This window comes from Catharus ustulatus, chromosome 3, assembly GCF_009819885.2.
Source record: "Catharus ustulatus isolate bCatUst1 chromosome 3, bCatUst1.pri.v2, whole genome shotgun sequence".
Taxonomy (NCBI): domain Eukaryota; kingdom Metazoa; phylum Chordata; class Aves; order Passeriformes; family Turdidae; genus Catharus; species Catharus ustulatus.
The window spans coordinates 119,962,277-119,975,900 of NC_046223.1; the positions used below are offsets into that span (position 1 = coordinate 119,962,277).

General features: G+C 64.4%; 2 protein-coding genes across 3 annotated transcripts; both read right to left on the bottom strand.

Moving 5' to 3' along the window:
* Window positions 1-3,967: 3,967 nt before the first annotated feature.
* UCN (urocortin) lies at window positions 3,968-4,403 on the bottom strand (the record flags this gene model as incomplete). The annotated part of the gene is made up of 1 exon (XM_033054495.1): window positions 3,968-4,403. A coding segment is annotated over one exon (252 nt), but the record flags the coding sequence as incomplete, so codon positions are not given.
* A 2,943-nt stretch (window positions 4,404-7,346) lies between these two features.
* Window positions 7,347-13,623, bottom strand: MPV17 (mitochondrial inner membrane protein MPV17). Of its 2 annotated transcripts, none has more exons than XM_033055255.2 (7): window positions 11,989-13,532; window positions 10,396-10,511; window positions 9,862-9,954; window positions 9,543-9,638; window positions 8,219-8,249; window positions 8,021-8,073; window positions 7,347-7,946 (listed from the first exon to the last, which is right to left on the bottom strand). In XM_033055255.2, the coding sequence occupies exons 2-7, from the start codon at window positions 10,501-10,503 to the stop codon at window positions 7,761-7,763; spliced, it is 567 nt and encodes a 188-aa protein (XP_032911146.1). In that variant the 5' UTR covers window positions 10,504-10,511; window positions 11,989-13,532; the 3' UTR covers window positions 7,347-7,760. The 2 variants fall into 2 exon arrangements, with proteins under 2 accessions (XP_032911146.1, XP_032911147.1); XM_033055256.2 differs by lacking the exon at window positions 11,989-13,532 and adding an exon at window positions 13,580-13,623 and having other exon boundaries at window positions 7,795-7,946; window positions 8,217-8,249.
* Window position 13,624: the final 1 nt, after the last annotated feature.

A 13,624-nucleotide genomic window follows, 5' to 3' on the forward strand; every position in this document is an offset into this window, starting at 1 on the left:
ACCAGCACTCAGATTGAGATCCCACTCTGGGTCATTCTTAGGATGAAATTTGGGAGGATTTGGGATGCCATGGACCTCTGGATCTAATCCTATTTTCCTAACTCCTTCTTCTCAAGCCTTTTCCAAAGTGCCCTCCATTCCTCATGGTGAAACATTCCAGGAGAGCCTGGATGTCCTCATGAGTTGACATCATGGTTTTGATCACACTGCACATTCCATCAGGATTTCTGGTGTGCCCCTGCTCTCTGCTCTCTGCTCGAAGTGTGGCTGGCAGCTGCACAGCCACTGCCTGCTGCCCTGAACGTGCCTGTGGTACTGACTTCCCTTTCTCCCTGATCCCACTGGGAACAGGGGACGCCTCAGAACCCCCATTCCATCTCCAGGTGCCCTGCCCACCTCCAGCTGTCATCCTTCTGTCCGAGGAGCTGCCAGCAGTTGGACTTTGGGGTTTTGTTTCTTTTATCTTCTTGTCCCATATGACAAATGTCTTTCCCCTTATCCTCTCCTTCATTTCCCAAAGACTATATTCCATTTTGATCCTTTTGAAGCTACTAAACCTAATCTACCATTTTTTTTTTTCTTACTTTATTAATTATTTCTTAAAGTGAATACCAGATCTTCATCAGGGACTTCATCCCATCCATTTTGCCTCCTGCAAAGTAACATCAGCTGTAAAATTGTATTATATTTTAAAGACCTGTTGTTTTCTGGCCTTTTTTCACCATCATCTAATTCAGAATGAGGCAACCATTGATTGCAGTATCTTTTCAACTTATCTTGAGTCGTAGGGTCACCCTAACTCTTCAGGAGAGAAAAGCAGGATTCCTAGAGAAGCAGAGGAACTCATTTCAGTTGTGGAATTTTGTGTTTCAAACACAATCCCAATGCACACATCCAAATCTCAGTTTTCACATCACCAGCTCTGCATGTGGAAACGTGTGTGCAAACATCAAAAATCCAAGATATGCATTGCCAAATTGTAGAAACAAAATAATTTTTTCTTCAGCTTATGCAGGGCCCAAAAGCAAAATCCTGCTTCTTGGCAATTTCCAGCGCCCCCTGCACTGGGGAAATGCCTCTGGAATGTGCTGTGCCGTGGAGTCCCTGCCTGTCCCAGGGCCAGGGCTGAGGATGGAGTGTGCTGGGATTCTCCTGCCTGGAGTGGCCACTCAGGCACTGCACATCCCACCTGGGCCACCAAAACCAGCTGTGGGCTTCCACTGACAGCCCACAAATCAAGGAAAGGGATTTCTGGTTTTATCCCAGTTAGCCAGGAGCTGAGGGTTTCCCCGAGGCTGCTCCCTGATCAATCCCTGAGCGTCAGAACTCTGCACTGTTTATACAGTTGAGCAAAGAACCGGCATTCACTGGTCACCAATTACAGAACTCTGTTATTGATTAGGACTCAGGCTCCTCTTGCTGGGTGCATCTCCCTCCTTGTGCTGACCTCTCCCCAGGTGCAGCTCTCCCCTCCGTTTGAGCTGGGGTCCGTTCTGAGTGGGTGGGCAGTGAGTCAGTGGTTGTGATCTCCTGCTGTCAGAATTCCCTTTCCTTTCCCCTGGGGCTGCTCAGTCCTGCTGACATCACTCCTGGTGCCCCCATCCAGACAGCCCACGGCTCCCAGGATGGTCTTCCCTTCTCCTTAGAAACTCACCGAGCCCTCGAGGTTCATAAAGTAATTCCTAATCACAAGTGTCCAACTACAGCTCCTGAGGGACACGAGGGACAACGAAATCCTCAGTGTGACCTGAGTCAGGGAGTGACATCCCTTCCCACTGGCTGGGGAGGATGGAGGGAGGGGACTCCTCCCCTCCATGAGGTGAGGAGAGCTGTGGATGCAGCATCCTGGCCAGGCTGGGGCTTCCTGGAGCCAGGACGTGGCACCTGGAGTCCAGGAAAGGGCCAGAGCAATGCCAAAGAGACGGGAGCATCTGCTGCATGAGGAGGAACTGGGAATTTCTGGGGTACCTGTGTAAATACTTGCCTGATGGAAGGGAAGGAGGAGGGAGCCAGGCTCTTCCCAGAGGAGCCCAGTGACAGCACCAGCAGCAACAGGCACGAAGTGGCCTCCGAAGATTTGGGGTGTTTTTGCAGTGAGGCTGTTTCAGGCTGCCTGGGATGGGCTGCCCAGAGGGGTGGGGAGCCACCCCCAGCTGTGTGAGGGGCAAGAGGCCCCCAGAGCCCCCCCAGCCCCAGCCCTGCTCGTCAGGCTTGGCTGAGGCAGCTGGCCAAGCCAGTGTCCAGTCTGTATGAACATCTCCTAGGAGGGATTGTCCCACTACAGCCCTTCTTGCCAGTATGGCCTCCAGCTCCTGGGTGCCCATGCTCTGATGGAATTTCCCCTTCCAAGTCCCAGTGGGCACAGGACGAGCAGCTGGAGCTCGTTCCCAAAGGCTGAGCTCCCCAACGCCTTTGCCCCTTGGAGCAGCCCCTGGGGCTCTGAAAGCTGCTCCTGTGTAACCTGAGGGCTGCACACCCTGCGGGGTTGTGAGCACGGTGCTGCCTGCCCTGAGCCCTGAGCTCCACTGCTGCCACATCCCCACGCAGACCCTCCCAGGGACACCACCAGAAACACCACATGGCTCCAACCCTGCCATGCTGCCCCTCCAGCAGGTACTGGGATGGAATCACAGAATTTCTGGCTGGTTTAGATGGGAAGGGACTGTCCCATCCACTGCTGCAGGCAGGGACACCTTCCACAGACCAAGCTGGGGTTCACCCACGAGGAGGCTGAACCTCCCCGAGTTGCCTCAGGAAGCTTCAATCCATCCTCTCGGCTGGGGCCTGAAACACGACCCACCACAGTGCCCCCTCCCCGCCCACGGCTGCAACCCCGACCCACTCGGCAGCACCGAGTGTCCCAGAGAGTGGCCACTGCCCTGCACAAAGGGCCGGTGTCTGTCCCTCCCCCAGCTCCCAGCCTCGCCCCCCGTCCTGGGGAGGGTGGGTGCAGCCCCCTGTGCCTCCCTCATTGCTGCTGAGGTCCCCCTGTTCCCGTCCCTCTGCCCCACCTGTGGGGCTGTGAGCATCTCATCCTCTCACCCTGAAGAGCATGGAGGTCACCTCCTGACCCAGAACACACTCAGCCTGTTCCCAGTGCTGGGGGGCTTGTGCTGCTGGCCCAGCTCATCCTGTCCCCTGCTCCTGAGCCCCTTCTCCCTTCCCCATTCCCAGTGGGTCTGTTTGTCCCTTCCTGGTAAATTCATTCCACCACTCCCAATGGGTTTGTTTCCCCATCCCTGGCGAGCCCATTCCCTCACTGCCACAGAGTCCATTCCCCCATTTCCCATTCCTCATTCCCCCGTTCCCCATTCCCCATTCCTGGTGAGCCCATTCCCTCATTCCCACAGAGCCCATTCCCCATTCCCCATTCCCCATTCCCCATTCCCCATTCCCCATTCCCCCATTCCCCATTCCCCATTCCCCCATTCCCCCATTTCCCCATTCCCCATTCCCCATCCCCATTCCCCATACCCCATTCCCCATCCCTGGTGAGCCCATTCCCTCATTCCCACAGAGCCCATTCCCCATTCCCCATTCCCCATTCCCCATTCCCCATTCCCCATTCCCCCATTCCCCCATTCCCCATTCCCCATTCCCCATTCCTGGTGAGCCCATTCCCTCATTCCCACAGAGCCCGTTCCCCCATTCCCCATGCCCCATTCCCCATTCCCCATTCCCCATTCCCCATTCCCCCATTCCCCATTCCCCATTCCCCATTCCCCATTCCTGGTGAGCCCATTCCCTCATTCCCACAGAGCCCGTTCCCCCATTCCCCATTCCCCATTCCCCATTCCCCATTCCCCGTTCCCCATTCCCCATTCCTTGTTCCCCCATTCCCCGTTCCCCCACTCCCATCCCTGCTGAGCCCGTTCCCGGTGAGCACGTTCCCAGTTTGCCCAGTCCCCGGCCCTGCGCAGCCCCCGCCCCGCACTCGCTCACGTCTCGGGTTTCCACCAGGTTTTATTACAAAATCGGTGCGGACCGGTGCGGGGCCGGTTCCGCTCGCCCCGGCGCTGGGCTCGGGCGGGTTCAGCCCGCGCCGCTGTTGGTGCCGAGCGCCCCACGGTGCAGAGGCCGAGGCGGTGGCTGGGGCCGGTGCAGCCCCGGGGTTCCGGGGGTTCGGGGTGTCCGGGAGCTCCCGGGGGCGGTCAGCGCCCCACGGCGTCGAGGATGCGGCGGTTGGAATCGGCGCGGGCGCGCTGGCTCTGGGCGCGGGCGAGCAGCAGGAGGTGCCGCAGCAGGTGGAAGGTGAGGTCGATGGAGAGCGGCGGCTCGTCCCGCCGCCCTCGCCACGGCTCCGAGGGCGGCGGCGCCAGCGGCGGCCAGAGCGGGTGGTCCTGAGCCCCGAGCGCGGCCGCCGGGACGGAGCCGTCGGTGGTGGCGGGGCGGGCGGCGGCGGGCGGCGGGCGGGCGAGCAGCAGCAGGAGGGTGAGCAGTGCCCGCCGCATCCTCGGTCCCTCTGCACCTGCGGGGCCGGGGGCTCAGCGCCACAGCTGCGGAGACCCGACGGGAATCGCGGCCCCGGCGGCGCGGAGCCCCCTCCGCTCCCGGCCGCCCCGTCCCGTTCCCTCCGCGCGCCCCCGGCCCCGCTGCTGTCCCTGCCCAAGCCCCGTCCCGTACCCGGTGCACTGTGCCCGTGCCCTGTTCCTGCCGGCGCTGGCGGCGGAGCGAGAGCGATCGGTCCCGCGGGAGCTGAGCCGGCGGCGCGCCCGGGGTTATATCGGTCCCGGAGCCCGGGCTGACGTCAGCGCCGGGCACGCACCGGGCGGCGGGAGGGGGAGAGGGGGGCACCGGGACGGCGGGGAGCGGGCACCCGGCGGCGGGACGGGGCTGAGGGACGGAGCGGCACAGACCGCGCTGCTCGGCTCCGGGAGCCACCGCTCCGGTTCTGTTCTGACACCCACAGAGAGGCACGGCGGGGCCGGGCTCGGTGAGAGCAGGTGTCTCGGGCCGTGCTAATCCCCGCTTCCACGCTTTGCCCCGGTTTCCCCCGGTCCCCCTCCCGGCTCTGCCGCATCTTCAGCCTCGTTCTCCGCCGCTGTCCGCGGTGCTGAACGGCCGGGGCGCGCTGGGGCACCGGGGCCGGTGAGTGTACAGGTGAGCTCCCGGTGAGCCCTGAGTGAGCTGTACCGGGCTGAGCCGCGGCTTCTCGGCGTGGAACCCTCGCGTTCCCGGGCGGAACGGCCGCGCCGAGCAGCGGCGTCCAAGCAGGGAGCCGGGGCGGCGGGGGGGATCCCCGGGGACACCCCGAGCACCTGGATCTCCGGGACAGGACGGTCACGGCTGGGACCCCCAGCCTGGCTGTGGCTCAGTGTCCAGAGCGGGCGGGGCCGAGGTCAAACCGCGGGGCTGGGGCCGCAGACGCCCCGAGCGCAGCGGCGGCACCGGCCAAGTCCTGTGAGTCATAGAATGAAGGCACCGGAGCCGGCAGCGCCGTGCTGGATGCAGGGTGTTCCATCGGGGCACCGCCGCCGCTGCCAAATGGTGAGGTGGCTGCTGGGGCTCCACACTACTGCTGGCAGCCCCCCTGAGTGCACCACACTGCTGGCATTCCCTTCCGAGTGCTCCACACCGCTGCCAGCAGCCCCCCAAGTGCCCTGCACATTGCCAGCAGCCCCCCGAGTGCCCCGCACGCTGCCAGCCGCCCCCCAAGTGCCCTGCACGCTGCCAGCCGCCCCCCAAGTGCCCTGCACATTGCCAGCAGCCCCCCAAGTGCCCTGAACATCGCCAGCCGCCCCCCAAGTGCCCTGCACATTGCCAGCAGCCCCCCAAGTGCCCTGAACATCGCCAGCCGCCCCCCGAGTGCCCTGCACATTGCCAGCAGCCCCCCAAATGCCTGTACATTGCCAGCAGCCCCCCGAGTGCCTGCACATTGCCAGCAGCCCCCCGAGTGCCCTGCACATTGCCAGCAGCCCCCCGAGTGCCCTGCACATTGCCAGCAGCCCCCCGAGTGCCAGCAGTGAAGCTGAGCTGACAGCCCGGGCCGATGCTGGTGCAGGTGCCAGCACAGCTCCCCGCACAGTGCCGGCGCGGGGCAGAGCCCGGCCCCTGGCACGGTTGTCCCCCGCAGGTGGCACAGGGGTGGCGGGGCTCGGCCCTGCCCGCGGGGAGCAGCGCACGGGTCGTGCCCCCGTGACGCGATCAGCACGGAGCTGGCACCGGGCACCGCTGCCTGCGGCGGCGGGGCAGAGCCCTCGGCAGGGGCTGGGCTCGGCCCCCCGAGCCCTGGCAGCCCCGTGCTGCGCGGCTGCTCCTGGGGACAAGTGGCTCATTCCACGTGGCTCCTGCCATGCTCGCAGCTCGCTCAGTGCTGACAGAGCCTCCTGCACCCCAGAGGGAGCTGCAAGAGGCTCAACACCTCGGAGCTGCAATTCCTGTCATCCACAGCACCCATCCCACCGGCTGTAGAGAGCTGGAGCCCCACACAGAACCCGAGGCCCCCAAGCACTGGTGACATCCGTGCACGGCCCCAGCACCTGGCCCCAGTCCTGTGCTGCTCCACTGAGCACTGCTGGGGGAAGAGCTGCAGACCCTCCTGTCCCCTGCCTCGCCCTCAGGGTTTGTCTCCCGTGTGTTTCAGGCTGTACCCACCTGTCTGGAGCAGCCCCAAAGCTGGGCTCAGCACAGAACCAGACCCCGGGGAGGATGAGGGTGGAGCACAGACGGTGAATCCCCTCCACGAAGGCCACGCAGGCAGAGCCCAGGGGGGGCTGGCAGCATGGGGACGGCTCTGTCCCAGCTGCGTGGGGCAGTGCAGGTGGGCTCAGCGCTCCACAGAGGTGAGATGAACCACGATGGTCCCACCAGCTCCACTGGGAGCCCCGGTGGGGTGTGCTGGGCAGGGACACTGTGGGAGCTGGACTGTGTCTGCTCGCTGCCATCGTGGGGTGAGCGTGGGGACACGTCCCCAGGGGCAGCAGCGCAGGCAGCGCCAGCTCCACGGGGCTCCTCTGGCACGACAGGTAGGCTTGTCTCAGACACGGCACAGGTGGATTGTGGCCCTGTCCCACACCCAGCTCCAGCCCTGTCCCCAACCCTTCCTGAACCCTCCCTGAATGCACAACCCTGCATCAAGCAGGCCCTGACCCTGGGGGCATTCTGCATCCAGCACCAGGACTCTGGTTCCAGCGACCTCATTTCAGTGCTGTGCAGCTGTGGAGGCACCATCAGAGCCCATGGAACAGCTGCAGTGGGACCTGGTGAATCCTACACCCCCACCCACCCTCTGTCAGAGTCCCCTCTCCAGCCAGTGGGGCAGAGCACCCTGCAGTCCCTTACCCTGTGCTCGATGCCCTGAGATGAGGCAGACTGGAGCTGTTGATCCATAACAGAACAATTCCATCTTCAGGGCCTGGGGGTCTGCTGGGCCACAAGGCCCAGGGCCATGGGAACCAAAAGTGAAGATCCATTTATTGATGCTCCAACTATCCACAGCAGAGCCACAGCAAATCCCACTTTCAGGGGGAGCATCCCCAGCCTGCAGTGACCCCAGCTCTGTGCCCATGGAGCTAGCCCAGGGCCAGCCCTGCTCCATTTCTGCTCCTCTCTCCCTCGGGCCGTGCCATGGTCCTGCTGGAGGCAGGGGCACCCTGTGTGCAGGCGAGGGCTCAGGGGTGGCTGAGCACGGATGGAAAGTGCACCGTGGGCAGAGCCGCTGCACAGCACAGCTGGAGCAGGTGCAGGCCTGTCCTGGCACCCTGGGGCAGGGGGGCTGTGGCCATAGGGGACGGTGTTTCCCTGAGAAAAGAGTGGGCTGGTCACTGCCAGGACCCTGCGTGTCCCAGCCTGTCCACGGCCATGCATGCTGCACTCTGAGTTGTGGTGGGGTCAGGCAGTGCACAGGCTGGGACAGGGATGGGACACAGCCTCTGCCTCACATCCGATTCGCTTTCCAGGACAGGTAGCAGTTCCAGACGATGGCAACGCATTGGACAACAGCCAGCCTGGGGACAGAGAGGACAGGGTCTGCAGCTGCTGGCTCAGGGGACAGGGACAGGGCGCCAGGGCCGAACTCTACCTGTGCTGCAGGGGCACGAAGTAGAAGTTGGCAATCTGCACGGGCGGCCAGATCTGGGCAGAGAGCAGCAGTGAGGAGCCCTGCCAGGGTCCCCACCCCACAGCCACCCTGCCTGGTGCTCAGGGTGTCCCACAGAGCCCATGGCAGCCCCGTGGAGACAGGACAGGGACAGGGACACAGATCTGCCAGCACTCACACAGTAATTGGTCATCAGGGCATCCGTGTAGTCCTGCAAGAAGAAGGAGGTGTGAGCGCTCCGAGGGCCCCATCCCTGCCACTGGTCCCCCCAGCCCCACAGTGCTGGGCACGGGGCAGATGGCTTGTGTCCCCAGGGGGATCTGAGCCCCTTTCCAGCTCAGTGCTCCCCCGGCCCCCTCCTGGGCACCGCGTGGCAGAAATGGAGAAGGGCACTGAGCTTTGGGAGCCCAAGGTGCTGTCGTGTGGTCGTGCCACAGCCACGGCCGTGTCGCATCCCTGTCCCGTGGCAGCAGGACAAGTCCCTCAGGCAGCCTGGCCGTGACTCAGGCGGCAGGCCGGGCTCCTCCCGGCGCTGGCCAGCAGCCCAGGACGGGGCGAGCGGCCGCGGGTGATGGATGCTCTGCTGACGCTTCCTCTGCGTGGGGAGAGGCGGATGCGCCCCAAGCCAGGGGCGAAGGTGCTGCCAGCGCTGCTGCCCAGCCCCCAGCCCATCACCCCCTCCTGGGGCAGGGCTCGCCAGGAGCCACAGCTCGCATCACCAACCGAGGCAGGATTCCCTGGGGAAGGCAAGGCAAGATCCACGGCACGAGCTGGTCAGGATGCAGCAGGGGGAGATGGATGGGAGCACTCAGAGTGCTGCCCGTGCCCATGATCTGTCCACGGGTGCCCTTAGGGTGCCTCGGAGCACCCCACACCCTGCCTGTGGCTTGCACAGACCCTGACGAAAGCAGAGGGGATGTGATCCTGCCCCAGGATCTGGTTCCTGCACTCTGGGGCAGGATGAGGGACACGTACTGGCAGCCCGGTGTGCAGGCTGGTGACTGGGTGCCCCCATGCAGAGGAATGAACCCTGGGTGGTGGCACTCGGGCAGAGCTCCAGCCTGCTCACACGCAGCTCCAGCAGCATCAGTGACACAGGCTGGTGCTGCTACTCCTGGCAGCCACACGACCACCCCAGCGTGCCTCATCCTGTGGCAGGTGGGCACCCACTCCCCAGTGACTCACTCTGGACATGCTGACGCAGTGTTCACACCGCTTTCCAGCAATTACTGTTAATGGGAGCCATCTTGGTAATTGCTCTGGAGACCCAGCCAGGAGCAGGGCTGGACAGCAGGCCCATGGCACCCGGGTCTGGCCCAGCTGGGACCCCAGCATTCACCCACAGGACACCCTGGCCAGAGGAACTGGCCCCAGCACTTGGACTGGCAGCACTGGGCAGCCAACATGCCCAGAGCCCTGGGACCCAGTGCCTGGGCACGGATACAAACGGGAGCAGCGTCAGGGCCAGCACACAGGGAGGAGCTCCCAGGGCAGCAGCACTCACCTGCTGGATCTTGGACCAGTTATCCTGCACCGACAGCCCGTTCACAGCCCCCGTGACAGCCAGGAAGCAGCCAAGGAAGCACGGTGCGAAAGCCCCCTGCGAGAGAGGAGCCACGGCCAATGCTCAGGAGATTGTGGTGCCTGGAGCCAGGCTGGCCATGGGCAGCCTCTGCGAAAAACCCACCCCAGCCCTCCACTTCAGTGAGGCTGGGCCCAGCTCAGGTACTGGGCTCCCAGAGCAGGCTGGAAACCTGCCACAGGGACGTGGCTGTCCCCACTGTCCCATCCCACTGCCCCACCCTCACCCATGTCACACCAACCTGGTCCAGGATCACCTTCTTCACAGCCACAACTTTTGTATTCCCTGGGATGAGCCAATCCAGGATCCTGTACCAGCTGCCCACAACAGGGCCCTGCAGGAGCCAGGTGGTGAGCAGCAGCATCTGCCCTCCCTGGTCACAGGGCTCAGGGCTGGGGGGCTCCAGGGCTGGTTACATGGCCCTGCTCCAGCTCTGGACCACAAACACAAGGTTGTCCTGTGTTGCTCCTGCCCCATGGAACTGGCCCTGCTCAGGGCTGCTGGAGATGGCACCAGGATGGCCCAGCTCACCCTGCACCACCATGGTCCCACTCTGCTGAAGGAGTCTCCCATCCCTGTATCCCATCCCTGTATCCCATCCCTGTATCCCATCCCTATATCCCATCCCTGTATCCCTGTATCCCATCCCTGTATCCCATCCCTGTATCCCATCCCTGTACCCCATCCCATCCCATCCCATCCCAGTATCCCATCCCAGTATCCCATCCCAGTATCCCATCCCAGTATCCCATCCCTGTATCCCATCCCCACTCACCACAAAGCAGAAGCCGATGCCCATCATTTTCAGGGTGCGGGGGCACTGGTGCCCGTGCAGCCCCCGCTGCTCCACCAGCTGCTGTGCAATCACATCCCCAGCTCCCATCAGGGCCCCTGCGACCAGCACAGCCCATTGAGGCAGGCGAGACCCCCGTGTGACCCGCCCAGAGCTGGGCCCCCTGCCCCAGCACCACTCCCTGTGAACCCCTCTCTGCCTGTGTACCGCCCCCAGCAGCCAGGATGGGCAGAGCGTGCTCCCCCCTGCCCAGGCTGTCCCAGCCCCTTGCCACAGCTGGCTGCTGGCACAGCTCCTGGCCCTGTTTCTAGATCGGTGTCCCCGGTGGGGTGCTGCCCGGCTGGGTCTCTGGCAGCTCCTGCTCCATCCCACACCCCTGACCCCTTCGACGCAACTCAGCTGGCCCAGTGCTGCCCCCTCCAGCTGCTCCCCCGGCCCCGGCGGCTCCTGCTCCCTCTCCCCACTCCCCCCAGGACGGTTCCCTGGCAGGGCTCCAGCCCCGCTGCTGCTCTGTTCCGTCCTTGGAAGCCCTGAGCCCAGCGAGCCCTCAGCCTGACGGGTGCCAGCCCCAGCCACGACCAGCTCGGTACCAGCCCTGCCCCAGGGACTTTGTCAGTGGCTTCTCACGGACAAGAGACCAGCTCCCCGTCCCCACACCACGCCATGTGGTCCCCCCTGATGCTCACTGGCCAGACCAGGCTCTGCAGCCCCACAGAGCTGCTGCACTGCCAGCACCACCTGCTGCTTCTCGGGCTCCATCTCCCACCCCAGAGCAGCCCCAGCGTCTGAGGGTCTGTCCCCAGCCCTGAGAGACCCCACAGCCCCCAGGATGGCAGAGCAGCCCCACCAGCTCATGGGCCACAGCAGCACTGGGCACTCCCCGGAGCTGCACTCCCCGGAGCTGAACTCCCTGCAGCTGGGTGCAGGGGCACAGCACTCATGCAGAACACAGCAGGCACCACTCTTACTCATCCAGTGCCCGGGTAGTAGTGTCCAGAAGTGATGTGGCTGTGCCGAGAGGGACAGAGCTGCCTGTGCATCCCTTCCTGGGCCTGGGGATGCAGCCAGATCCAGCCCCCTGCAATGACTTTGGCAACAGCGCCTGCCCAGGGTGCCACCAGCACAGCCCAGCCACAGTTCGTGTGGGACTGGAGCCTCCATCCCAGCCAAACCTGGTGTCTGGGGTGCCCAGTCGACCCCCAGGTTGATGTTCTTGTGACCAGATGACCCTGAATGGGGTCCAACCCTAAGTAGGGCACCATCTCCCTGCCCATGGCATTGCCGTGGCAGGAGCAGGGGACTGCTCTCCACAGGCAGAGGGACAGGAGGGTCACGGCTGCAGGCACGTGCTACTGCCCACTGTGTCCAGGCCCTGCTGGCAGCCTGGCCCAGGGCCCAGGATGCAGGAGGCAAAGCCCTGCCTGACCCCAGAGCCCTCGGCCAGCAAGTGGGGCTGGACACAGTGGGCACAGTGGGCACAGCCAAGTGCCAGCAGCTCCCTGGCCTGGCCCCAGCTGGCAGCGCTGGGGGCACTGGGAGCAGCAAGAGAAGGCAGGACTGGAGGTTGGGATGTACCTGGCACAGGGCACAGGACTGGGGAAGCTGCACGGACCAGTGCACAGCCAGCAGTGAGGGGCTGAGCCTGGCTGTGGATGGGATCACTTGTGGAAGCTCAGAGGAGAGCAGGAGGGGTCATGGATGGGGATCACTTGTGGAAGCTTGGAGAGCAGGAGGGGCTGAGCCTGGCTGTGGATGGGATCACTTCTGGAAGCTCTGAGGAGAGCAGGAGGGGCTGAGCCTGGCCACGGATGGGATCACTTGTGGAAGCTCTGAGGAGAGCAGGAGGGGCTGAGCCTGGCCGTGGATCTCTTGAGGAAGCTCCAAGGAGAGCAGGAGCACACACGTCCCCCTGGCTGGAGCTGGGAACCTGCTGCAGCAGCGAGAGCCCAGCCCGAGGGCAGGAACCTCCGGGCTGCTGGAACCACAGCCAGCACCCGCCCAGCATCCGCAGAGAGGCCGTGCCCCGCCATGGCTCAGCCCCGCACCCCTGCAGGCTGGCAGAGCCCTGGGGGCAGGGGCTGGGTCATAGCAGCGCCAGCTCCCAGGGGAAGCAGGAACAGGCAGAGCAGAGCCCAGGCCAGAGCCGGCCCAGGGCCACAGCGGGCAGGGAGGTGTGGGCAGGGCCAGCCCTGGGAAGCCCATCCCAGCCCGACCCTGGCCTCCCGCCAAGCACAGGGGACCGTGCTGCCAGCAGCAGCGGGTGCCGCAGGCGCCAGCAATAGACTCCATGACATCCGATAAAAATAACAGCAGGAACAGCAAAGCGGCCTGGCAGGGCCCCAGCAGCCAGGCAGGGGAGCATCGTGCCACCCCCCCGCGGCTCTCAGGGCTGAGCGCCAGACACTGCACAGTGAGGGGAGCCCCCGGCTCTGCAGGGCACCCCCAGACCCCGGGGCTGTGCTTTCCCAGCATCCTGGGCTGGTGGGAGCAGGAGGGCAGGGGCAGGGCAGGGGTGAAGTGGTGTGACAGGGAGGCTGCAAGCAGGAGGTGCAGCAAGGAGCACGCAGGGACCCCCCAGCTCCCACCCATCAGTGCAGCACAGCCCCTACACAGTCCCAAGAACACATGGCACAAGCAGGACACACTCCCCCACCACCCAGACCCAGCCTCAGGTACGCTGGGGGAGGCAGCAGAAGAGGTGGGGCAGAGCTGCCTGGTGCTCCAGGGCTGCAAATCCTTGGGGCAGCAGAGCCACAAGCCAACACCAGGGCAGATTTACGGCAGCTCACAGCTCTGCAAGCAGCGGCGTTAGGGAAATTCTTCCTCCTCAGGTAGCACCACTCTCCTGAGCCGGGAGGGGCCAGGGGACACACGGGGGTCTCTGCTGAGTCTGGGACATGGCAGCACCTCTTCCCAAGACAGACCCTCGAGGCACTGAAGCCCCCCAGCCGTGCCCTGCCCTGCCTCCCGCGGGGGTGCCGGTGCCCACAGAGCGGGGCGAGGGGCTGGGGGCTGTGCCTGTGTGCAGGGAGGGGGATCGGTGCACGGGGAGAGCAGGGGCCACCAGGGGCATGTGCAGGGCAGTCCGTGCCGGGGAGGGGCGGCCCGTGTGCCGCAGGGGCTGGGCAGGGCAGGGCAGGGGGGCCGGGCCCGTCCCGTCCCTTACCGGCGGTGAGCGCCTGCGCCGCCCCGGGCCGCCGCGCCAGCAGCC

What these genes read in the sequence shown, in the direction of transcription:
- MPV17 (XM_033055255.2), bottom strand. Translation starts at nt 10,503, where the DNA reads ATGGGAGCTGGGGATGTGATTGCACAGCAGCTGGTGGAGCAGCGGGGG. An exon ending in GCATCGGCTTCTGCTTTGTG is followed by an intron (nt 9,955 to 10,395) that starts GTGAGTGGGGAT and finishes TGGCTCCTGCAG; the next exon opens with GGCCCTGTTGTGGGCAGCTG. An exon ending in TGCCCTGATGACCAATTACT is followed by an intron (nt 8,074 to 8,218) that starts GTGTGAGTGCTG and finishes CTCTCTGCCCAG; the next exon opens with ATCTGGCCGCCCGTGCAGAT.